The following is a 26,315-nucleotide window of genomic DNA, read 5'->3' on the forward strand; positions in this document are numbered from 1 at the left end:
AGAGTAGATTTTGGGGCACCTGGGTTGCTCAGTTGGTTAAGTGTGTTAAGTGTCTGCCTTTGGGTCAGGTCATGATCCCACAGCCCTGGGATTGAGTCCCAGATCAGGCTCCCTGCTCAGTGAGAGCCTGCTTTTCTCTCTCCCTCTCCCTCTGCCTACCACTCCCCCTGCTTGTGCGTGTGCTCTCTCTTTCTCTCTCTCAAATAAATAAATAATAAAATCTTAAAAAAAAAAAAGTAGATTTCAGGTGTTCTCACCATAATCCCACACCCCCACACAGAGACGGTAACTGTTGGAAGTGTTGAATATGTAAATTAGTTTGTGGTAATCGTTTCACAATGTGTACTTACATCAAAAGTTCCACATTAAATGCTTTACATAGATACATTTTTTCCCCAAATTAATTAACATATACTGTATTATTAGTTTCAGAGGTAGAATTCAGTGATTCATCAGTTGTGTATAACACCCAGTGGTCATTGCTTCAAGTGCTCTCCTTCATGCCCGTCACCCAATTATCCCTTACCCCCTACCCACCTCCCCTCCAGCAACCCTCAGTTTGTTCCCAGTTTGTCTCTTATGGTTTGCCTCCATCTCTGTTTTCCTCTTATTTTATCTTTCCTTCCCTTCCCCTTCATCTGTTTGTTTTCTCAAATTCCACATATGAGTGAAATCATATGGTATTTGTCTTTCTCTGACTCATTTCGCTTAGCATAATACCCACCAGTTCCACCCACGTCATTGCAAATGGCAAGATTTCATTTTTTTTTGATGGCAGAGTAATAAATATGTACAACTTTAATTAAAAGTGCATGCAGATAAAAACCAGTCAGTATGAAATCATAGTTCTTTTTTATTCCTGAGTTATACTCCAATACTACTATTTATTTTCTTGCTCTAGGGGCACCTGGGTGGCTCAGTGGGTTGGGCCACTGCCTTCGGCTCGGGTCATGATCTCAGGGTCCTGGGATCGATTCCCGCATCGGGCTCTCTGCTCAGCAGGGAGCCTGCTTCCCTCTCTCTCTCTCTGCCTGCCTCTCCATCTACTTGTGATTTCTCTCTGTCAAATAAATAAATAAAATTTTATTTTCTTGCTCTAATTGTTTCATTTTCAGCCATTGGGAGTTTTGTCAGCTTGGTTCCTGTGTCCTTCTGACATGCCCTCTTTTTTTTTTTTTTTTTTTTTTAAGTTTTTGAGTACTTCCTCATTTTCTAGCACTAAAAGACTAAAAGGTGCCCCAGACTCATCTTGGGTTTTTTGTGCTCTGACCCTAGATTTAGTCATTTCCTCAAGAAGTTCTGGTTCTTATGCTGCCGCCACTGCCTCCTCCTACTCTTCTTTCTTCTTCTTCTTCTTCAGTCATCTTAACTGTTTTAAGTGTACAGTTCAGCAGTGTTAATTATAATTATGGCCTTAATATTTGTGACCCTTCCATCCTCAAAGTCATTTGTTGAAACCTTAACCTCCAGTGTGGCTTCGTTTGTTCTTTGGTGATGGGACCTCTAAATGTTACAGGATTTTTGTCCCCTCAGTGCTCAGGTTCTTGGTCATGCCATTTTGAAGAATGAAGAGGTAGATCAGATGGAGAGTGGTGGACAGCAAAGCAAAGTTTACTGAGCAAGAGTTTAAAGCTCCTGCAGGGAGGGGGGCAGCGAGTGGTTTGCCTCCAGAGTTTCTAAGTTCAGGGCTTTTTTTTTTTTTTTTTTAAAGTTTAGGGATTTTTATGAGCTCTTTTGCTGAACTATCTTAAGCAATCAGGGTGTGCTGAGTCATGCCAGTTAGGGCTTTGGTTACGGATCTGTCTATCTATTAGGTTAATGTCTCTGTGCAGATGCTCTTTTTTTGCTGATGTCCGGGGGCTTATGGCTTCACTGCCCCTTGCCCGTGATATTGACAAATGCTTTTGTGGTTGTCTTATTTTAGGACATTTTGCAGAAGTCATTTCTGCAAAGGCTGCAAAGCAGAATGCTAGCGCAGTCCTGTCTAAGCTGCAAACAGGATGTCAGTGCTGTTTTATCTTAGCTGTCCTGACTCCATATTTTCTTGCTGGGGACTCTGGCCCTGACTATCTAACTGTCCAACTAAGTCCTAATATAAGGAATAACTGAAGTTATATGAGGTCTTGATGTTGGGGTCCTGATCTGATAGAATTAGTGTCCTTATAAGACGAGCCCCCAGGGAGCTTGCTCATTCTCTTCCTGTACACGTGCACTGAGGAAGGGCCATGGGAGACCACAGTGAGAAGGCCACTGTAACCCAATGAGGGAGTTCTCAGCATATACCAACCCTGCAGGCAGCTTCATCTTGGACTTCTAGTGTCCAAAACTGTGAGCAAATAAATTTCTGTTGCTTAAGCTACCCCAGCCTAGGGGATTTTGTTAGGCTCTCTAAGAGGACTGATACACGTCCATTCACCTTGTTGTACAACAGAGCTCCAGAAGTTTCTCACCTTGCAGCACTGAAACTATAACCATTAAATAACTCCCTGTTCTTCCTGCTCCCCAGCTCAAGCAATCTCTATTTTCTGTTTCTATGAATTGACTACTATAGATACCTCATATATGTGGAATCTTAGAGTATTTGTGTGTGTGGGGGGGGATGGGCTTATTTCATTTATCATAACGTCTTCCAGGTTCCTCCATGTTGTAGAGTGTGACCCAATTTTCTTCCTTTTTAAGATTGAATAATATCCCATTTTATGTTAGACCACATTTTGTGTTGTCTTCTTTTTAAGGGCATCAAAATTTGTTTGTTGGGACAGCTAAATTACTGGTAGATCTTTTTGGTTCTGTCAGACTTTACTTATTTTTTTCTCTGTTCACACTGGTCAACACTGCATCAGGTTGGGTCTCTAATCAGCTGTCGGCCCTGCTGGAGGCCATCTTGGCGGGGAGGGGGGCTGCTAGGGTCTTGTCCTCTGCCTGTGCAGCCTAGCCCTTAGCCAAGGAGCGTGGTGAATTCCCATGCTGTTTTTTGGATACCTCTCTCTGCAGTCTCTTGTCAGTTACCCTGTCCTGCAAACCCCAGGCACATAAACAGCTCAAAACTTGCACCTGACTCCTGAGCTTGGTGAGACTGCTGCTCTTAGAATTCAGTTTCCTGCCAAGATGGGCTCGGGAGGGAGACAAACCATAAGAGACTCTTAATCTCACAAAACAAACTGAGGGTTGCTGGGGGTAGGGGTGTAGGGAGAGGGTGGTGGGGTTATGAACATTGGGGAGGGTATGTGCTATGGTGAATGCTATGAAGTGTATAAACCTGGCGATTCACAGATCTGTACCCCTGGGGCTAATAGTATGTCATATGTTTATAAAAAATATATTAAAAAAAATTCAGTTTCCTGCTTTGGGCCAGAAAGTAACCCTGGGTAGTATAATGCCAGGGTGATGCTGGTGCTCACCTTTGCGTGTTTCATTCTCTCAGGGATTGCTGTGCTGCTTGTACTTCTGTGCCTGAAAACAGTTGCTTATGTATTTTGTCATATATAGTTCCGTTTTTTTTTTTTTTTAAGAATTTATTTAGTCATTACAGAGAGAGAACACAAGCAGGGGGAGTAGCAGGCAGAGGGAGAAACAGGTTCCCTGCAGAGCAAGGAGCCCGATGCAGGACTTGATCCCAGGACTCCGGGATCATGACCTGAGCTAAAGGCAGATGCTTAACCAACTAAGCCACCCAGCCATCCCCATTTATAGTTTTTTTGTTGAAGAGCAAATCCAGTCTTACTTTGTCATGGTGGGAAGCAGGACTATACTAGGTTGTGGGAAGCAGGACTATACTAGGTTTTTTTTAAAATTTCTTTTAATTTTTTAAACTTTTTATTTTTTATTTTTTTTAAAGATTTTATTTATTTATTTTACAGAGAGAAATCACAAGTAGATGGAGAGGCAGGCAGAGAGAGAGAGAGAGGGAAGCAGGCTCTCTGCTGGGCAGAGAGCCCGATGCGGGACTCGATCCCAGGACTCTGAGATCATGACCTGAGCCGAAGGCAGCGACTTAACCCACTGAGCCACCCAGGCGCCCCTATTATTATTTTTAAAGTAATCTCTGGGGGACTCAAAGTCCCTCAAAGGGGCTCAAACTCATGACCCTGAGATCATGAGTCGCACGCTCTACCAACTGAGCAGCCAGGTGCTCCGGAGTTCTACTAGTTTTTATCTCCCTGTTTTTTCATCTCTTTCCTGTCTTGAACTTACGTAGATTTTAATTCCGTTTCTGTTTTCCTTACTTTAACTACTTATTAACGTTTTACCTATTAGAAATACATTATTCACCCGTAGTATGTATTTATTTAATTTGTTCTCCTTATAGCTGTCTTTGCATATAAAAATAAAGGAACGGGGGCGCCCGGGTGGCTCAGTGGGTTAAAGCCTCTGCCTTCAGCTCAAGTCATGGTTCCTGGGTTCTGGGACCGAGCCCTGCATCAGGCTCTCTGCTTGGCTGGGAGCCTGCTTCCCTTCCTCTCTCTCTGCCTGTCTCTCTGCCTACTTGTGATGTTTGTCTGTCAAATAAATAAATAAAATCTTAAATAAAAAATAGGAGAGAAAATTTAATGGACTTTCTGACCCAATGAAGTATAAAGATTAGAACACAATCAGGAAGATATTTGGGGGAATGTAGGGGTACAGCACATTCACAAACCATATATCGGGGAAATAGTTCATTTTTCTCATGATGCCAGGCACATGCAACCAACAGTCAATTTCTCTTGCCATATATCACTAACCAAAAGCTCTAAGAAACAATGAAAATTGTCCCATTTGGCATGCATCTATTTTCTCAAAAGGAAACAAAGCAAATATAAAATCTGAGATAAATTCATAGCTAAGAACACTGTCATTTTTATTCCAGTTTCTATAATTGAAATTATAGAAATTATAGTGCTCTGGACTTCAGAGCAACTTTTCCTTGTTAAATAGACTGAGTGAGGTGGGAATCAGTATGTATTTAATGAATATCTAGAGAGAGTGCTGAGGCAGAAAATAAATCATAGTTTAGAATATTAATTTCTATTTATTTATTTATTAAAGATTTTATTCATTTATTTGAGAAAGAGAGAGAATGAAAGAGAGAGCATGAGAAGGGGAAGGGTCAGAGGGAGAAGCAGACTACCTTCCACAACGCAGAGTACTAACCACTATATGATCACGGCGCGCCACCTGCCAGGCAGCAGACTACGTTCCAAGCAGGGAGCCTGATGTGGGACTGGATCCCAGGATTCCAGGATCATGACTTGAACCCAAGGCAGTCGCTTAACCAACTGAGCCATCCAGGCTCCCCAGGAATATTAACTTCTTAATCAGCAGCAGATTTTGAGCCATTTCCTGAAAAACTGCTTCTGTCTTTATCATACTGGGCCATTTAAAAAAAAAAAAAACAAAAAACAAAACCCAACTTGAAAACCTTCAAATTTCCTGCTCGCAGTTGAGACATTGGGTTGTTCCCTCACTGACATGTGTCTCTTCATACTTCTGTAATTTTACTCTCTCAACTGAATACGGATGATATTAGATGGAGATAATGGACAATGGTATTTATTTTACATTTCCATTGTCTACTGAACCTCAAACCCAGAATGATTGCAGACCACAGCAAAAAGGTGAGTTAATCAAGTTAGTGTGCAAAACAATGCACAGTGCCCATAGACTAAGGGATGAATGGAAGGTAGAATAAGTTTGGAGTAGAGGATGCAGAAATATGGATGGTAATTTGAAGGAATACATCTGGTTCAGTTTGAAGTCCAGACTGGGGGTATGAAAATCTGGTATACAGTCATGGATCTGCTCTTAGTTCTTAGGTAAAGTCTTTTCTAACTGTTCACTTCTAAGGTCTCATCTATGAAACCCAAGCTAAGGCTGTTTTAATTCTAAGTATCTCTGTTTTTCTGATTTTGAAATTGGGAGAAAGACACCAGTAACTTTGCTAATGGATAATAGTAAGAGTTTGTCAGAAAAGAAACTGATTCACGTTCTCTAGGTTTCCCTCCCACAGTACCGTACGAGAGTGTGACGGGAGTAGGGAGAAGGCATTAAGAATATTACAAATAAGTATTCCCACTCTTTGGGGATTTGAGGATGAAAAAGATATTTTTATATGGAGCCCTGAAAAAATGCTTTCTGGGATAGACACATTATACTATAAGAGCCAAAATTAATATTTGTTCTTTTGTCTTAGGCAATACACTCCCATAAAGTATGTTCTTTAGGGCGACTTCATCAGCTTTCTCTCTTCTGCTACATAATCATATTATTATAATTTTTAGTATTGTTCTTTGAAAGCAATACTATAATTCGCTATGTCATTCTAGTACATTTGGACATTTATTTATTTCCATTACTCTAATTTATATGGCATTGGATATTGGATATGTAGATTTCTTTTGGCTTAAATCTGTGCCAATTTCTAAGGAATAGGAACATTAAGTTAAAGGAATCGATATTCTAAAGTTTAAGGGCAAGGTCACACAGGTTATGGTAAGTTGGAACTTGAATATAATTATTTTGATTTCTAGGCAAGTAGTTTTTTATTTACATACACTCCACATTGCCCATTCTTGTTTGCTGCCAGTATGCTCATTTCTACCCCAGCTTTCTAGGGTACTATATTTGGGAATAGGAAAATAGACTAGGGGCTTTAAAATTACATTAAGAATCTCTTTACAAAGGGTGCCTGGGTAGCTCAGTGGGTTAAGCCTTTGCCTTCGGCTCAGGTCATGATCCCAGGGTCCTGGGATCGAGCCCCGCATCAGGCTCTTCGCTCAGCAGGGAGCCTGCTTCCTCCTCTCTCTGCCTACTTGTGATTTCTGTGTCAAATAAACAAATAAAATCTTTAAAAAAAATCTCTTTACAAAATTATTACATGTTTGTTATGGAAAATAGGGAACATATTAAAGCAGATAAAAGAAAATAAAAATCATTAATAATTTTACAACAATGTGGTGATTATTACTGTTACTGTTTTGATTTTTGCCTGTCTATGCAATGTACTGTATGTACTCTACTAAAAGCCTTTTACTATGTATATTTCTAAAGTAAATTTTTAAAAAATTTAAATTTTCACAAATTGTGGTTACACAAATGCAATTAAGTTTTGGTATCTCTTTTCATTTCGTGTAACATCTAATTTATTTCATTAAATATTTTACTATAGTGAAAATGTATTTTCTTTCTTTTTTTTTTTTTTAAGATTTTATTTATTTATTTGTCAGAGAGACAGCTCACAAGCAGGGGGAGCGGCAGGCAGAGGGAGAAGCAGGCCCCTCACTGAGCAAGGAGCCTGATGTAGGACCCATCCCAGTACTCTGGGATCACAACCAACAAGAAGGTAGATGCTTAACCAACTGAGCCATCCAGGCATCCCAAGAAAAAGTATTCTTAGCTCGATAAATATAGAATGTTTCCTGATACAGATGTGGGTTGTCACTCTAGACTTCAGAGCAAATCCCTAATATCTAGCAAGGAGACTTTTAGGGCCTAGGTCTCAGTTCTCACTAGGCCAAATTTGTTCAAGACTCCAGATATCCTTTGCCTTTTCTTGTCCTTCAACTTTTATTCTAACTCAGGATTTTGTTTTGGATTCTCTTCTTGCAGTTTCTCCCAGGTTCCCTCTCTCACACCGGGTGGCAATAGTTTTGGGTCTTCTGAACATCATTTTTGTGTGTCTCCTGCTTGTCCAATGGATTCACTGCCGGGGTAAGTACTAACTTAAGTCAAAATCTTTTGTCTTGCCTCTTTTTAAAAAAATGTTTACTTATTTAAGTAAACTCTAGACTCAGTGTGGGGCTCGAACTCATGACCTGAGATCAAGAGTTGCATGCTCTTCTGACAGAACCAGCCAAGTATCCCTAATTTACCTATATTGTGTAATAAAAGCAATATAATATAACAGAAAAGATGAAAAGTGAAAATGCTAACGAAATAAATCATCACTTGTATACAACATTTCCTGACTGTCACCTCCTAGTCTTTGACTACATGCATTTGTAGAAGTATTTGTTCTTTTAACAAAGAATATCAAGGGGCACCTGGGTGGCTCAGTGAGTTAAAGCCTCTGCCTTCAGCTCAGGTCATGATCCCAGGGTCCTAGTTGAGCCCCGCATTGGGCTCTCTGCTCAGCAGGGAGCCAGCTTCCCCTTCTCTCTGCCTGCCTCTCTGCCTACTTGTGACCTCTGTCTGTCAAATAAATAAATAAAATCTTTAAAAAAAGAAAAACAAAACAAAGAATATCAAGTCCTCTAAAATCTTCCCCACCTTATTTTTTTAAAGGTAAGACTAGGTATAGGGGCACCTGGGTGGCTCAGTGGATTGAGCCGCTGCCTTCCGCTTGGGTCATGATCTCGGGGTCCTGGAATCGAGTCCCAAGTCGGGCTCTCTGCTTGGCAGGGAGCCTGCTTCCCCTAGCCCCCTGCCTGCCTCTCTGCCTACTTGTGATCTCTGTCAAATAAATAAATAAATAAAAATCTTTAAAAAAAAATAAAAAAAAAAGGTAAGACTAGGTATAGTTCTAATCATTGGATGCTTATAATTCATATATTGCTTTTAAATTATATTATGTCATAAACACTTTCCTAATACCATATTTATTATGATAATAAAATTAAAATTGTACTATTTATGTATTGTATTTAACTTTTCACATAATAGATATATCAAATTTTAATTAAATATATTCTGATTATTTTCAACGAGAGTGCTTTCACGATGTTTGAAGTGAAATTTTCTAGATTTAATCCTTCTAGGTCATTAACTATGATGATCCAGAAAGCCGTTGGTTTATTGTTTCACAATCCAGAGTCCTGACTTAAGTTTATGTTATCTGAAGATGATTGTTAGTGACAGATGATTTTTTACAGAATTTATTCATTAGGACTCTAATCCTAAACTAAGGTTCAGCCCTAGGACCTCTACCTCAGACCTAAATCCTTTGACAGAAAGAGACTTCAAGAAAGTTGGGAATTTCTCATCCAGGCTGGGTAATGTCACAGTTGTATGTAAAAAGCACAAATTTATAAAGTGCCAACTTTGTAGCTTAATCTCCAGAACCCTCTATTGGTCCCATGTCAAGCCACAGAAAAGCTGCCTAATTTTGACATTTTTAAAAAAAGACTGCCTTTGCTTTTTAACTCCTAAATCTAGATTAGGTATATAACCTATTATGCAGTCATATATCCACATGTGCTCATTTGCTATAATGGCTCCTGTGTGCCTGTTGTGAAATTGTGCCTGTGAGGGGTTTATACAAATATGTTTTATGAAAATAGAAAATCAATAGAATTATGGAATCTTGGCTGAAATGACCTTGAAATCTTATTAGGTTTCCTTTCATTTTCACAGAACTATAATCCACCCATTTAAAAAAAATATTTTAGTTATTTGTTTGAGAGAGAGAGTGAGCACAAGGCAGGGAGAGGGACAGAGGGAGAGGGAGAGGCAGACTCCCTGTTGAGCAGGGACCTCAACATGGAGCTTATTCCCAGGACCCCAAGATCATGACCTGAGCTGAAGACAGATGTTTAAGGCAGACATTTAACTGACTGAGCCATGGAGGCACCCCCCCCCCCACTTTTAAAAGATATAATCTGGCCATTTTAACCGTTTTTAAAAAATTAATTAATTAATTAATTTGACAGACAGAGATCACGAGTAGACAGAGAGTCAGGCAGAGAGGGGGGAAGCAGACTCCCCGCTGAGCAAAGAGCCAGATGTGGAGTTCAATCATATGATCCTGAGATCATGACCTGAGCCGAAGGCAGAGGCTTAACCCACTGAGCCACGCAGGCGCCCCTAATTTGGCCATTTCAAAGGAGTGAGAATGTTCTGTATTTAAAAGAGCCCTGTGAAGAAATTACATCACTTCTGACTTCAGCATCTGATATCCTTCTCTGTCAGAAACTTTTGTTTGATAAATTATTTTTGCTGAAGTGTAAGACTTTTATCTAATATCTAATGATGACAATCACATTTGTGATAAATGATAAAACACTCTAGTTAAGTTTGCTTTTTCTAGTTTCTGTCCTTTTCTTTTGCATTATCATGTGGTATCAGGTTAAGGTTGTACATTTTGGAAGATTTGGCCTGATTTCAGATATGTATATTACGCAGTTACACAGTGTGTGCACAAAAACTACATAGAAAATGGACAGATACATATAATGCAGACGCTTAGTTATTTTATCTGGTATGAATACAGCAGATGTGCATAAGGTTCTCTAGCACAAGTGATGTACTCTGTCCACGATCCGCTGCCAGGCTGTATCCATTTCCTTATCTGCTTTAGTCCTAGTCACATGCTTCAGTGGTGGAACGCATAGGAGTAGTGAGAGAGCTAGACATCATGAAGATTTTAATCCGAGGCCAGGCATTGTTGTGCCTTTCTCTAAACCTCAGTCTGGAAAGTGGTGGGGTAGGGAAGACGGGGCGACCGCCATGCTCTATTTATCTCCCATGTCGTTTCCAAGACTGAGTGGTCCATAAAGGTGTGAACCAGGTCCTCTTCCTTTCCAGGTTCCAGTCGTGCCAGTTGTGCCAACTGTTGCAGTTGTCCAGACCTCTTTATGAAGAATGGTAACTACTGTTATTACTTCTCACTGGAGAAAAAAGACTGGAACGCTAGCCTGGAATTCTGCCTGGATAAAGATTCACATCTCCTTGAGTTCACAGACAGATGGGAAATGGTAAACATAAACATTTAGCAAATGGTTGTTTTGTTGATGAATGCTGTTCCAATGTATTGTGTATTCTCTTTTGAGGAACAAAAGGAACACTCTTCTCCTACCCTATCCTTCTCTCTCCTCTTTCCCTTCCTTCCTCCCCCTCTACCCCTGCTCCTTCCCTCCTTCTTACTCCTCCTTACTCAGTCTCTGCTTGACCCAGCAGCCCTCAGGTATGGAAACCTAGATGTTTGCATACTCCTGTATGTGTGTCTGTGTGTGTGCTGGAGGCAGAAGGATGGAGACTATTACAGATAGGAATTAGGCCTGAAATACAAGTCTAATGAAAAGAAAGCATTAGAGCCAGAAATATACGGGTCCAACAACAAGGAGATAGCAGATTCCTGTGCAACAGCTGGTGGAATTTGGGAGCGAGCAGAAGGGAGAGAGATCATGGGAACAAAGAGACTGTAGCAAGGGCTTCAGTGCCTTTTTCAGTGATTTCCCTTCATTTACTGGAATCCAGTAAGTTCTAGGTAGGCTAGGAAACACTTGGGTTGAGGAGTAGGGCATGAGGAGGAAGCAGTTCCAGAGAGCTGGAAAAGAAGAAAGGAAAGGTGTGTGTGTGTGAGAGACAGAGAGAGAGAGGGAGAGATCGTACTCTCCTTGCAGGGCTAATCTGTGGGCTCCACTTCCTATGTTCCCCGCAGATCCTTCCTGTCCATCCAGCAGTCTCCTGGAGGAGAGCTCTTTATTAATTCTAGAGCATCTCAAGGAATTGATATCCTGAGATAACCTGGTACAAAAATCAAATTCTAACTTGTCAGTGTAAATAAAGTATACAAAGAAAATAAATCCTAGTTAGGTTTTTAGTGCTAATTTCATGTTGATTTTGTGTGTGTTGATATTGTTTTACGTGTTCTCTTTTGGGTAGAATTAAGTCATAGAGAACAGTTTATTAAGAATTAAACTATAGGGGCGCCTGGGTGGCTCAGTGGGTTGGGCCTCTGCCTTCGGCTCAGGTCATGATCCCAGGGTCCTGGGATCGAGCCCCGCATGTGGCTCTCTCTCTCTCTCTGCCCGCCTCTCTGCCTGCTTGTGATCTCTCTGCCAAATAAATAAATAAATAAATAAAATCTTTAAAAAAAAAGAATTAAACTATAACTTGTTATTTGCAATGACGTGGTTGGAACTAAAGGGTATTATACTAAGCAAAATAAGTCAATCAGAGACAATTATCCTATGGTCTCACTGATACGTGGAATTTGAGAAACAAGGCAGAGGATCATAGGGGGAGAGAGGAAAAAATATAACAAGAGGAAACCAGAAAGGGAGACAAATCATAAGAGACTCTTAATCCAAGGAAACAAACTGAGGGTTGCTGGAAGGGAGGCAGGCAGGTGGTTGGGGTGGCTGGGTGATGGACACTGGGGAGGGTATGTGCTATGGTGAGCTCTGTGAATTGTGTAAGACTGATGAATCACAGGCCTGTACCCCTGAAACAAATAATACACTATATGTTAATAATAATAATAAAAAAGAGAAGGATAAGGAAGAAAAAAAAAGAAACTATAACGATTATAACAACCTTGTATGGCGACAGATGTTAACTACTTTTGTAGCATTGTTTACCCAGAGTTGTCCACACTATATTCTACATCTGAAACTAATGTAACATTGTGTGTCAACTATATTTCAATTAAAAAAAAAAAAAGAACTCAATTATATTAACATTCTTTGGGGAAATTCAGAGAAGTAACTACTCTAAAGCTGATGAGGAGAACATACAGTCCCTAAATTGTGTAGCTTTCTATTTTAAGAAAAGATTGAAGTATCTAAATGTCTTGTTTTCTGTTGAAATAGGAATAGTCATTCCTTTGAAATTCTTCTTTTGGGGCATCTGGGTGGCTCAGTGGGTTAAGCCTCTGCCTTCAGCTCGGGTCATGATCTCAGGGTCCTGGGATTGAGCCCCAAATCTGGCTCTCTGCTCAGCGGGGAGCCTGCTTCCCCCGTCTCTCTCTGCCTGTGTCTCTGCCTACTTGTGATCTCTGTCAAATAAATAGATAAAATCTTAAAAAAAAAAAAAAAGAAATTCTTTTTTTTCCCCCCTAAAGATTTATTTATTTATTTGACAGAGACACAGCAAGAGGGAACACAAGTAGGGGGAATGGGAGAGAGAGAGAAGCAGGCTTCCAGCTAAGCAGGGAGCCCAATGCAGGGCTCAATCCCAGAACCCTGGATTCATGACCTGAGCTGAAGGCAGACACTTGACTAAGGCACTCAGGTGCCCCCATTCCTTTGAAATTCTACATAGAATCTAATTTCAAATCAGTCTGTCCCTGTTACTCCCTTTTCTTTTATGCCTTCCCTAAACTAGATGATAGGATGCATTGAGATCTATTCGTTCGATATGTGAGACCTTGGTTTTGTGGCATCTGATCATAATAGCCTTGCTTTCTGTACCTTTTGCAGCAACTTCTGTTCTCACTCTGATATATCCACATCTGAAGACTTGAGCTGACCAACGTCAATAGAAGTGAGCAAAGAGCTTGAAACATTGCAGGAACCATGCTGATAGAGTAGTGAGTCGTAATGTGAAACAATGCCAGAGGCAGTGTGGTGTAGCAGCTATTATTACAAATGAGGCTGTGTGCTAATAAGAAGGGAGGAGGACAGGGGCTAATGCTCAGAATATCTGGGGCTTGGGATATTTCTGATTCTCAGCACTTCCCAAAGGAATGGAGTGGTATTAGAGGGATTTTTGTCTGTCTTTCTTTACTTTCCCTGAGTCTTGCCTCTGCTGTCAAGTAAGCTGAACAGAGTTAGTTTGGCTGCATTTCCAAAACCTGTTTATTTTCTCATAAGGCCCCTTGGTTCAAGGTGATACCTGAGAGGGTAGAATGCCCCTGAGAGATTTAATAGCAGTCAGATGGGTTTCGCTTCTGACCTTCCAGGGAGCCTTGCTCGATTCTTGGGTCTAATTCTTTGTCTTGCCCCCAGCTTTTGTCAGATTCTATAGCACTGGCTTGACTTCTGTCTGATCTGCTGAGCCTCCTGTACTAGCGACATTATTCTTTTGTTCTCAAGGCAAGATTTATATTCTATTTTAAGGTATGCCTGATATTCCTAATGTCATACTTCGGACTAAACAGCTGCTAGAAGAGCATATGGGTCTATTAAGGAGGAAAGTTTTCAAACTGGGATTCCACTGGTGGAGAACACATCTAGAGAATTAGTTCACTATATGCAAAGGTCAACCTTTTAAAGTCACTCACAGAAATATTGTACTTGATGGCTTCCAGATACATCTTGCACATGCTGAAAATTGAGATGACTTTTCCCATTAATTGTCTGCTGTGCTTTTTTTATTCATGTTTAAAAAATTATTTGAAGTTGAAATCTGGAATGTACCTTATAGGATTTAAATCTATTTAAAGTAGTGAGATTCTCTTGACTCTGTTGTTTTTCTTGCTCTTTTGAATTTATCTTTAGATCTTTAGGTATATTCAAGTTCTTGATTTTTGTTGCCATGTTTTTCTGTTAGGCTCAGTTCATTTAGGATGTTAGCATTTGCTTTTAGGGTTTTTTTGTTGTTGTTTTGGGTTTGTTTTTAGCCGCACCCTCCGCCAGCTCACAAGAACCAGCCCCTTGTGGCTCTGCCCTTCTCTTAACCTTTGTTATAGTTGTTGGTAAGTTATCGTAAAATACACCCTTGTTGATCAGAAAGTTACCCGTGGAAATACTTTGGTTTCTTTAAAGCTATTCCAATGCTCCTCACCCTGTGACATCTTTCTTCCTTATTATCATAATCCTTCTATCACCAGGCTCTTGTTTTAACAACCTCTCATTCAGCCTTAACTCTCTTCCCTGTCAGAGTTTATGACTTTGGGATTGTCCCTATCTTCCTCCTGAACTTTTGATATTGGCTTTTCTTTGATTTTAAGGATTTACATCTAAACATAATCAGGGCTTCCTTCTTTGGATAGTACAATACAAACACTATGGTAAGGTGGTCACTTTGAGACAGTCACAAGTTGGTTTTTACTACCTTGCTTTACTAGCTACGTGAACTCGAGAAATTTTCTTACCTTCTGTGACTCTTAGTTTCCTCAGGTACGAAGTAGAGAAAGTTCTTTCCAGAATTATTATGATATTAAATGAGAAAATCTGTGTGGAATTTCCTTTAACATATAGGAATCACATAATTTTAGTTTTTCTTCTTTTCCGCTTTAATTTTCCTTGTCACTCAAAATGAAGCCTAGAGTCAAAATAACTTGCTTTTCTCTTATGTCTCCCAAGATGTGAAATTTCAATAAATATGTATCACAAAATAAATTATGACTTGTCGAGCTAAGCATTTTTGTTATGAGGATATCTGAAATATGTTAGAAGATTCAAAGAAATGCCTGGAAACACAGGGTGATGGTAGGAGAACTGTTGAACTCTGGAGTTGTTATAGTCTGATAATGTCTATGTTTTTGTCACCCTTCCCTCATAAACAGAACGAGCAGCAGCTGTGACCTTCACACAAAAATTGTAGGTGTGGTAGATAGGTTAAGATATCTCTCAGTATCTTTTTTTTTGGTTGACATTTTACAGAATTGTGGTAAAATATATGCAAAACATAAAACGTACTGTTTTAACAGTTTTCAAGTGTACAATTAAGTGGCATTAAGTGTAGTGACATTGTTTTTCAACTCTCACCACTGTTCCTCTCCAGAACTTTTTCTTCATCCCAGACCAAAACTCTGAATCCATTAAACACTTAACTCCCCATCCCCCCTTCCCCCAACCCCTGGTAACCACTGTTCTACTTTTTGTGTCTCTGAATTTGCCTATTACGTCCTTTTGTATCTGGCTTATCTCACTGACCATGTTTTCAAGGTCCATTCATGCTGTAATACGCATCAGAATTTCATTCCTTTCTATGGCTGAATAATAGTCAATTACATGGATATATCACATTGTGTTTATCCATTCATTTGTCAATGGACAGTCTCACTGTCTTTTAAAGAGAGTGCTCTGGTTTACACAGCAAGTCTTAATTTATTTTTAGTATTGTGCATATTCACAAAATTATAGGGAACATTCATATTAATATTAAACTCTAGTAATTTGTAGCTTGTCAAATTTTCCTTTGATATATTTTAATGTATCTGCATGTTTTTATATGATACTAATTGCTGTCTGTAAACTATAAGGTATCTGAAAGTCTGGAAACAGGATAAACTTATTTTTAAATAGTATATTAGTTACATTTTCAAGTAATATGCTCCATATATCTCTAGATATGTTTTTAGGCAAAACTCCTTTAAATTTAAAACAATAGATCCCAGTTGATTTTAGATATGGGTGATCTGTGTTGTACTTTTTTTTCCAAATTAATAACTACATCCATTGCTTTAAATACCTTACATGAAAAGGTGTCCAGAGATTGAAGAAAAATAAATTAATGATATTATTTAGAAATATAACATATACATTTATAACAAATATATATATATTTAAAAATATATCTATCCTATGTTTCCAGGTTTTTTGGACACCTTATATTTATGTTCTGCTTTCATCATATAACATTGTTTCCTTATTGTTTTTTCCAAACATTTAAAAATTATTGTAGGTATTTATTTTTTATGGTTCTGTATTATTCTATTATTGTTTATCTATTTTTCTTATCTTAGACAATGTTTTTCTTATTTCTAATTTTTATTCATTTAAAGCATATTTATATGAATTATTTCTCTTAAAGTCATTTTTTAAGGATATAGTTCCTAAGATTAGATGAGCCAATTGAAGTTATGACCAAGTGACTTTGACATATTATTAGTTTATTTCCATACAGATTGAAATAAATAGATATATCCTGTAAGCCATGTTAGTTTGGTAGTTTAAGGAGTATGTTCTATGCCTTAATAATATTTAAGTTATAATTTAAAAATATTATTTGCAAAGATATGTGGGTATATAAGCATAAATACTGATCTAAAAAAAAAAAGAAAGAAAAAGAAAGAAAAATATATCTGATTTTATCTGTTTGAGCTCTGTCTTCATTTTGCTTTTAGGTTTTGCATTTTTTTCTCTGTAAAATAAGACCAAATATCACAAACTCTAAAGTAAATACAACAAACCTGAGTCCTTTTGTTTATACCCTCTCTGGAGGACGAGGATTCTGAGTCAACACGCTTGTTTATGCTTCTGTGCTGTTTCTACACACACACACACACACACACGCACACGCACCCGCACACGCACACGCACACAGTCCATGAGTACACAGAGCACTGATCATTACAGTCTGGTTTTGAGGTTTATTCTGAGTGGGATAATAAAACTTTCACTCTCCAGCCTCACCAGTGAGAAGTGGTAAACTGGTCTGATCATGTGTCTTAAAATTATGTGGTTTGAGAGAGTAGTAAATTAGTGCAGGGTTGGCATTTGTATGCCAGCACTATCTAATCCCAGCTCCTCAGACTCTACCTCAGGTTTTTTTTTTTTTTTTTAATATTTTTATTTATTTGAAAGGCAGAGATCACAAGTGGGCAGAGAGGCAGGCAGAGAGAGAGAGAGAGGAGGAAGCAGGCTCCCCCCTGAGCAGAGAGCCCGATGTGGGGCTCGATCCCAGGACCCTGGGATCATGACCTGAGCCAAAGGCAGAGGCTTTAACCCACTGAGCCACCCAGGCACCCCTCTATCTGAGGTTTTTAAGCAAGTCTTTGTTCATTTCTGTGCTTTATCAGCCATCCTTCTATCCTTGAAATAAAGGGAAGAAAGAAACAGACTTTTTCTTGCCATGTCCAGAGGAATGAGAACAATTTCATTTTTTCCATTTTAAATAATCCTTTAAAGCAACTTGGTTAAAAACTGCATGAAAAGTTTCAAGCTATTCTGGAAATTAAGACATCATTTCATCTCTCTTACCCTTCCCTGACTCTTCAGTTTACCTCCCTACCCCCAACATATATAAGTAAGTACTCCATGGGGGTAAAGTAAAAAGGGCAGAGCATTTGTGTTCAAAAGGTTTATATGTATATATATAAATATATATATTTATATATGTCTTGTTTCTCTGTCTTGTTCCTGACTGTAGAGGAAAAGCTCTCAGTTTCCCCCGTTCTGGATGGTATTCACTGTGGGCCTTTTATAATGGCCTTTATGATATTAAGATGTGTTCCCTCTATCTCTATTTTGTTGAGGATTTCTGTCAAGAATGGATGCTGTATTTTGTCAAATGATTTTTCTGCATCTATTGAGAGGATCATATGGTTCTTATCCTTTCTTTTATTAATGTGAAATGTCATGTTGATTGATTTGCAAGTATTGAACCACCCCTGCAACTCAGGAACAAATCCCACTTGATCATGGTGAATAATTCTTTTAAGGTACTGTTCGATTCCATTTGCTAGTCTCTTGTGGAGGATGTTTGCATCCATGTTAATCAGGCTTATTGGCTTGTAATTCTCCTTTTTAGTGAGGTCTTTTGTTTTGGAATTAAGGTGATACTGGCCTCCTAGAAGGAGTTCAGAAGTTTTCCTTCCATTTCTATTTTTTGGAACAGTTTGAGAAGAATAGGTATTAGCTCTTCTCTAAATGTCTGATAGAATTCCCCTGGAAAGCCATCTGGCCCTGGACTTTTATCTGTTGGGAGATTTTTGATTACAGATTCAATTTCCTTGGTGGTTATGGGTCTATTGAAATTTGCAATTTCTTACTGTTTCAGTTTTCTATTGGTAGTTTGTCTGTTTCTAGGAATTTATCCATTTCTTCCAGATTGCCCCTTTTGTTGCCATATAATTTTTCATAATATCTTCTTATAATTGTTTATAGTTCTGTGGTGTTGTTTGTGATCTCTCTTCTTTCACTGGTGGTTTTATTTATTTGGATCCTTTTTCTCTTGCTCTTTTTTTTAAAATAAAAATCTGTTTTTTTTTAAAGGTTTTTATTTATTTATCAGAGAGAGAGAGAGTACAAGCAGGAGGAGCAGCAGGAAGACCAGGCAGAAGGAGAAGCAGGCTCCCCACTGAGCAGGGAGACTGATGAGGGACTTGATCCCAGGACCCTGAGATGGTGACCTGAGCCAAAGACAGATGCTTAACCGGCTGAGCCACCCAGGCACCCTCTTTTTCTTTTTCATATGTATGATTAGGGGTTTATCAACTTGATTGATTCTTTGAAAGAACCAGCTCTTTTTGTTGATCTGTTCTGCTGTTTTTGGTTTTGTTGTTTGTTTCTATATTGTTTATTTCTGCTCTAACCTTTATTAAAATTTTATTTCTTCTGCTGGTGTTAGGTTTTATTTGCTGTTCCTTTTCTATCTCCTTTCGGTATAGGTTAGGTTGTGTATTTGAGACTTTTCTTGCTTCTTGAGGTAGGCCTGTATTGCTACATATTTTCCTTTTATAACCACCTTTGCTGCATCCCAGAGGTTTTGGACTGCTGTGTTTTCATTTTCATTTGTTTCCATGCATGTTTAAAGTTCTTCCTTAATTTCCTGGTTAACCCATTCATTCTTTAGTAAGATGTTCTTTAATCTCTATGTATTTGTGGTCTTTCCAAATTTTTTCTTGTGGTTGACTTCAGGTTTTGGAGTGTTGTGGCCTGAAAATACACATAGTATGATCTCAGTGTTTTTGTACTTGTTGAGGGCTGATTTGGGACCTAGTATGTAATCTTTTCTGGAGAATGTTCAATATGCATTAGGAAAAAAAAGTGTATTCTGCTGCTTTAGGATAAAATGTTCTGAATATGTCTGTTAAATCCGTCTGGTCCATTGTGTCATTTAAAGCCATTGTTTCCTTGTTAATTTCCTGCTTAGATGATCTGCCTATTGCTGTAAGTGGGGTGTTAAAGTCCCCTTCTATGATTGTGCTATTATCAATGAGTCTCTTTTAAAAAATTTATTTATTTATTTATTTGAGAAAGAGTGCACATGAGTGGGGGGAAGGGCAGAGGGAGAGGGAGAGAGAATCAGACTCCCTGTTGAGCAGGGAGCCTGATGTGGGTCTTTCCCAGGACCCTGGGATCATTACCTACACTGAAGGCAGACACTTAACTGACTGAGCCACATAGGCACCCCATCAATGAGTTTCTTTATGTTTATTATTAATTGGTTTATATATTTGGGTTCTCCCAAGTTGGGGGCATGTATATTTATAATTGTGAGATCTTCTTGTTGGATAGACCCCTTAATTATGATATAGTGCCTTCTTTCTCTCTTGTTACAGTCTTTGGTTTAAAATCTAGTTTGTCTGATATAAGTATCGCTACTCTGGCTTTCTTTTGATTTCCATTAGAATGATAGAAGTTTCTCCATGCCCTCACTTTCTTATTTTATTTTATTTATTTATTTTTTTTAATTTTAATTTTATTTATTTATCAGAGAGAGAGAGGGGAAGAGAGCGAGCACAGGCAGACAGAGGCAGGCAGACAGATGGAGAAGCAGGCTCCCTGCTGAGCAAGGAGCCCGATGTGGGACTCGATCCCAGGACACTGGGATCATGACCTGAGCCGAAGGCAGCTGCTTAACCAACTGAGCCACCCAGGCGTCCCTCCATGCCCTCACTTTCCATCTGGAGGTGTCTTTAGGTCTAAAATGAGCCTTTTGTAAGCAAAATATAGATGGGTCTTGTTTTTTTTTAATCCATTCTGATACCCTTTATCTTTTGATTAGAGCATTTAGTCCATTTATATTCAGAATAATTATTGATAGATAAGAATTTAGTGCCATTGTATTACCTATAAAGTTGCTGTTTCTGGAGATTTTTTTCTGTTCCTTTCTAGTCTTTGTTGCTTTTGGTCTTTCTTCCCCATTTAAGGGGTCTCCTTTAATACTTTTTGCAGGACTGGTTTAGTGGTCCTGAAACTCTTTTAGCTTTTGTTTATCTCGGAAGCTCTTTATTTCTACTTCTATTCAAATGTCAGCCTTGCGGGATAAAGTATTCTTGACTGCATATTTTTCCCATTCAGCACATTGAATATATCATGCCACATTCTTGTGGCCTGTCAGGTTTCTGTGGAGACAGCTACTGCTAATTTGATTTATCTTCCCTTGTAGGTTAGGTATTTCTTTTCTCTTGCTGATTTCAGGATTCTTTCCTTATCTCTATATTTTGCAAATTGTACTATGATATGTCTTGGTATTGGCCAGCTTTTGTTGAATTTGATGGGAGTTCTCTGTGCTTCCTGGATTTGGATGACAGTTTCCTTTCCTAGATTAGGGAAGCTCTCAGCTATAATTTGCTCAAATAAACTTTCTGCCACCTTTCCCTCTCTTCTTCTGGGACTCCTGTGATACAAATTTTATTATGCTTTATGGAGTCATTGAATGCCTTAAGTCTACATTCATGGTCCATGAATCATGGATCTTTCTTTTTTTTCCCTCTTCTCTTCTGCTTCATTATTTTCCATAATTATATCTTCCATATCACTGATGAGTTCCTCTGTTTTGTTCATCCTTGTCATTGCATCCAGTCAGTTTTGCATCTAGGTGATAGCATTTTTAATTTTTTTTTTTTTTAAAGATTTTATTTATTTTATTTGACAGACAGAGACTACAGGTAGGCAGAGAGGCAGGCAGAGAGAGAGAGAGGAGGAAGCAGGCTCTCTGCTGAGCAGAGAGCCCGATGCGGGACTCGATCCCAGGACCCTGAGATCATGACCTGAGCCGAAGGCAGCGGCTTAACCCACTGAGCCACCCAGGCTTTAATTTTTAAAAAATACTTTGTTTGTTTGTTTGTTTGATACACAGAGAGAACATGCACAAACAAGGGAAGTGGTAGGCAGAGGGAAAGGTATGAGCCCCATGAGGGGCTTGACCCCAGGACCCTGGGATCATGACCTAAGCCGAAGGCATATGCTTAACCAAATGAGCCATCCAGGCACCGCTCAGTTACAGCATTTTTTATTTTGGCCTGACAAGTTTTTAGTTCTTTTATCTCTACAGAAAGGTATTCTCTAGTGTCTTTTATGCTTTTCTCAAGCCCAGCTAGTATATTTAGCATTGTTGTTTTAAGTTCTGGTTCAGACATATTATTTATTATTAGTTCCCTGGTCATCACTTCTTCCTGTTCTTTCTTTTGGGGTGAATTCCTCTGTCTTGTCATTTTGGGTAGGTCACTGTTTTTTCTGTGTTAGAAAGCCTCTTATGTTTCCTGCTCCTGAGAATAATGGCTATATTAAGAGGTCCTATACTGTCCCAGGCCTGGTGCTTTAGGATGTGTTTCACAGTATGCACTGTTTTTTTCTGTTTTGGCTGCTTTATCCCTCAGGTCAGTCCTCTGCAGTCTCCTCTCTTGTGTTCCTGGCTTCCATCAGGCCCTGCCCTCATGCTGTCTGTGACTGAGCCATCTGCCCACCGCATGACACAGTACTCCTGTATTTTCTGTCATGCTCATGGCTAGGTTTCAAAACTCCAAATTTTAGGGACCCAGAGTGGTGCAGAGTGGTGATGATCCTCTGGGGGAGGGTCTTGCCATGCTGCAGCTGGTGTCCATTAGTCCCAGAAAAGCAGTGACACGATTGTGTGTTGGCTTGGAGTTTATGGTAAAGTGTAGCAAAAGCAGGCACCAGGGTTTGCTGCTCTCGGTGGTGTCTCTGTTCCTATGCTAATGAACAGGGCAGCACACTAGTGTCCACAAGCTCTTTTGACCCCCGAGAGGCCATGCTGCCTCTCCCAAATGCACTCCAAGAAGGGGAACTCTCTCTTTCAGTGCAACCCAGGAGATCCTCAAACCATGCTATCTGGTCCTAGGTCTCTGCCTTCCTTCCCCACGGAAGCACTGCTGTGGCCACCAGGCTCCACTGGGCTGTGGCTAATGGACTTCTGAAGCTTCAGACTTTGGACTTCCTGGCTTGTAAAACCTTGTGATAATCAGCTGCTCTTGTTTTCCCAGTGATTTTGGGGAAGTGTTTGTCTTGCGCAGTTCCCTGCACTGCTTTCTTTCTCTTCTCTTTTCTTTCTTTCTTTCTTTCTTTCTTTCTTTCTTTCTTTCTTTCTTTCTTTCTTTCTTTCTTTCTTTCTTTCTTTCTTTCTTTCCAGGATCAAAACTCCCTCCCATTAGAGCACCTGCATTTCTTTTCTCCCCAGAATTATGTCCCCACACTTCCTCTCTTCCCTGATGTGGCTTCTTTTCACCCTCTAGTTCTGCAGTTTGTACTTTACCATGTGAGGTCTTCCTCACCCAGCCCAGGTTTTAGGATATCTGACCTTGGTTGTAATGAGAAACAAACGTGATGTGTTCACTTTAGTAGACCTCCTTATCCATACATCAGCCTGTTCTGTGGCAACACTGGGACCCAGTAAATAACACTGAAGTCTAATGTTATAATATAAGCTTAAGTTGTCTTCTTGGTGTGTTTTATCAAAGAGCATGTGGTCTCTTAGCCAAATGTGCACGTTTCTTGACACATCCTATGAGTCTCATGATCTTTTTCAGGGCTGGTAAAGCATCATTTTATTTTATTTTTTAAGTAATATGTACACCAAACATGGGACTCCAACTCCAAACATGGGACTCAAACTCTAACTCAAAGATCAAGAGTCTCATGCTATACCAACTGAGCCAGGCAGGTACTCCGAGAAAGCATAGTTTAGGAGAGAGAGAGGTTGCAGAGAGATGGACTATCTCAGTAAGGGAAATGCCAAGGTGTTGCGTACTAGGTCAAGACCTTGGGTTCTAGTCCAAGTACTATCACTAAGTTGCTGTGGAATAGTTGCTCTTTTTTGAGTTTCTATTCCTTCAAACAGAAGAAGTCTATGGAGTGAGGAGAGAGATCAAAGCAAGTTCACTGGATTTGAGAATATGGTGCTTTTGTGATGGCCACTGCCAGATGAAGTCAAGGTTATCTCAGAGCATTAATGTAGGAAGGAGGCTTAAGACAAATAGTCAGGAAGTACATGATCACAGGAACAAGTTATGGCCTTTTCATTTAACATCTATCAGGTCAAACTCTAACTCAGAGAAAACCAAACCAACCAAGCAACCAAACAAAACCATTAACACACAAGATTCCTGGTAGCAAAATCGAAGGGCTGGAGATATAACTTGGATGCTTTCTTATTAATCTTAGTTTTAATTTTTTTTTCACAAGGGAATTGTAGTGACGTCAAGGATTAAGAATAAGAAGTAGAGTGTTGAGGGGCGCCTGGGTGGCTCAGTGGGTTAAAGCCTCTGCCTTCGGCTCAGGTCATGGTCCCAGGGTCCTGGGATCCAGCCCCGCATCGGGCTCTCTGCTCGGCAGGGAGCCTGCTTCCCCCCCCCCCTCTCTGTCTGCCTCTCTGCCTACTTGTGATCTCTCTCTGTCAAATAAATAAATAAAATAAAAAAAAAAAAAAGAAGTAGAGTGTTGAGAAGATGCAGGAAATTATCTCATTAATATACATACAGTATTTGCTGAATACACAGGGACATCAGTTATCAAATGTCCACAAATGCTCCTGCACACATATTTGCTTGCCCACCACCTGTAACCCAGGGGGTTGAGTATCTGTTAAAATACATGTGAATACCTTTAAATATTCACTCATGCTCTAAAACACACACAAACTGAGCTACTTATGTTATATGTAACTGTCTCCCATGAATAGATTGGTCTTCAAACTTACAATTTTATCCATTTTGCTCATGAAGAAACACCTTACTTGTTAGCATTAACATCACATTGAAAATTCAGCATCACAAGAAAAGTCTCTGTAACAAAAGCAATTTTCAAAGCTGAGGATGTTTATTGCAAAGTCTATTCATTACACTAACGCCAAATCCTACAATAGAATTAATCTTCTGGGATTTATCCTTTATTTTATTCCACTTATTGAGGCAATTACCTTAGAGCATAACACCTTCATTTGAATGTCAGACTCTACAGAGCAAAGAATCTGTTATCTCTGTTCTAGTGGTAGCATGGGACCAACTTAACCTTGTCTTATGCTTGTTTCCTTAAGAACTGTTTTTATTTTACTTGTCATATGCAAGATTGATGAGAACTTGAAAAATAAGAGTGTAGTGGGAAAAAAGCAAGTATATTGCTGAAAGCTTAATAATAACTTATGTATTAAATGATAATGAGAAAGATGACTGCTTCCATAGTGGCATTAAGCTTTTCTTCTGTAAAAGTTATTTGAATACCTATTAAGTACTTCATCTAACCAAGGAGGAAGTTACAGTGGAAGGCAGAGTATAATATTTATCTTGTCTTTCATGCTATAGAATGCAATTATACACATAAAGTTGAATTATAGGAAATGTTGCACTCTGCCGTGTAACTCTAGAATTAAAGTTTTAAAAGAGAGATTAGTTATTTGGACTAGGTGGTGGTTTTAATCAGCTTGAACTGCTAACCAGAGTATCACTGGGTGGCTTAAACCACAGACATTGATGTCTCAGAGTTCTGGAGGCTGAGAAGTCTAAGATCAAAATGTTGATGGGTTCCGTCTCTGGTGAGGATCTTGTTTGTGGCTTGCAGACAGTTGCCCTATAATTGTGTCCTTTCCTGACAGAGGGAGAGTGCGCTGGGAACTCTTCTTCTTACAAGGACACTAATCTCATCATTAGTGAGGGCCTCATGACCTTGTCTAAAACTAATAACCTTCCAAAGGCCGTATGCCTAGGTACCATCATGTTATTAATTAGAGCTTCAATATATGAATTTTGGGGAGAAATAAATATTCAGCCCATAATAATGGTAACGAGAGGGGGTGTAAAGAATAATTATCGATCATGACACTGAATCTCTTCTTTAGTTTTCTATATTTTCTTACCTTTTCCATCATCTTCAATCTCTCCCTAGAGCCTGCTTATACGGTTCCTCAAAAATGATTTTTATTGGATTGGTCTGAGGAACAAATCTGGCTGGAGGTGGGAAGATGGGTCACCCCTAAAAATCTCAAGGTAAGGGGGTTCAAAAAAATGGGGAAAAAAGAGAAAAGGAGAAGAGAAAGTATGTGATGGGGAAATAGGTCAAGGTTAATAGATGGTGGGGAGAGGAAAGGGTAAGGAAAGGAACTAGAGAACAGGAGAGAAAATGAATGGTGGATGAGAGCCAAAAAAAGCCCCCCAAAACAAAAACAAAACCCAAAACTCCAAAAAACAAAAAACCCCAAGAACAACGAAAAAAAGAGAGGCTAATGTTCTGGGAGCTGAGAGAAGCGGGGCCTGAATAGGGAGAAAGAAGGGCTCAGTTTTTATCTCTTCCATGCCCTGCAGCTCCTTTGCTCTCATGTTACCTTAAATGATTGACTTTCCTGATTTCTTACAGCATTGTTTCAAACAGCTTGATCCAGAAGTGTGGAGCCATCAACCAACACCATCTCCAAGCTGCTAGCTGTGAAGCTCTTTTACCGTGGATCTGTAAGAAGGTCAGACTTTGAGGGGGTCAGATCTGTGGTCAGGCTCCCTCACACGAGGGAGCAGGCCTCTGGGTGCTCAGATGACCATGAGCATGTATTTATTTGGTGAATGATGAACCTTCTAGGACATAGCATTTGATGTAAGATTAGTGCGGCTTCCCTGGGAACTGAAGGTTTGTTGCTGGACTCTCCTTGAGAACATTTAGATATTATCCTAACAATTTAAAGATCAGATCTAGGATCATTTGGGAAACATAAGTTCTTTGCAGTACTTCTCACTGTAGTGACTGATGCTGCCTCCTTCACCCCCATTCTTACCATTTCTG

The 26,315-nt window shown here is 39.4% G+C and overlaps 1 protein-coding gene across 6 annotated transcripts in view; it reads left to right on the top strand.

Annotated features, from left to right (window-relative positions):
* Positions 1-26,315, top strand: part of KLRG1 (killer cell lectin like receptor G1) — a gene marked incomplete at its 5' end in the record, with an annotated part of 430,961 nt that overhangs the window by 15,434 nt on the left and 389,212 nt on the right. For 2 of the 6 annotated variants that reach the window (XM_082738314.1, XM_082738316.1), the window contains 5 exons: positions 5,029-5,597; positions 7,588-7,689; positions 10,501-10,670; positions 25,431-25,531; positions 25,899-25,998. In XM_082738314.1, the coding sequence (XP_082594440.1) occupies positions 5,510-5,597; positions 7,588-7,689; positions 10,501-10,670; positions 25,431-25,531; positions 25,899-25,998 (561 nt within the window). Of the gene's footprint in view, positions 1-5,028; positions 5,598-7,197; positions 7,322-7,587; positions 7,690-10,500; positions 10,671-25,430; positions 25,532-25,898; positions 25,999-26,315 lie in introns of those variants that run through there. The other 4 variants (XM_082738313.1, XM_082738315.1, XM_082738312.1 and 1 more) reach the window with 3 other exon arrangements.

The sequence above is a fragment of the Mustela nivalis genome (genome assembly GCF_964662115.1).
Source record: "Mustela nivalis genome assembly, chromosome: 7".
Classification (NCBI taxonomy): Eukaryota; Metazoa; Chordata; class Mammalia; order Carnivora; family Mustelidae; genus Mustela; species Mustela nivalis.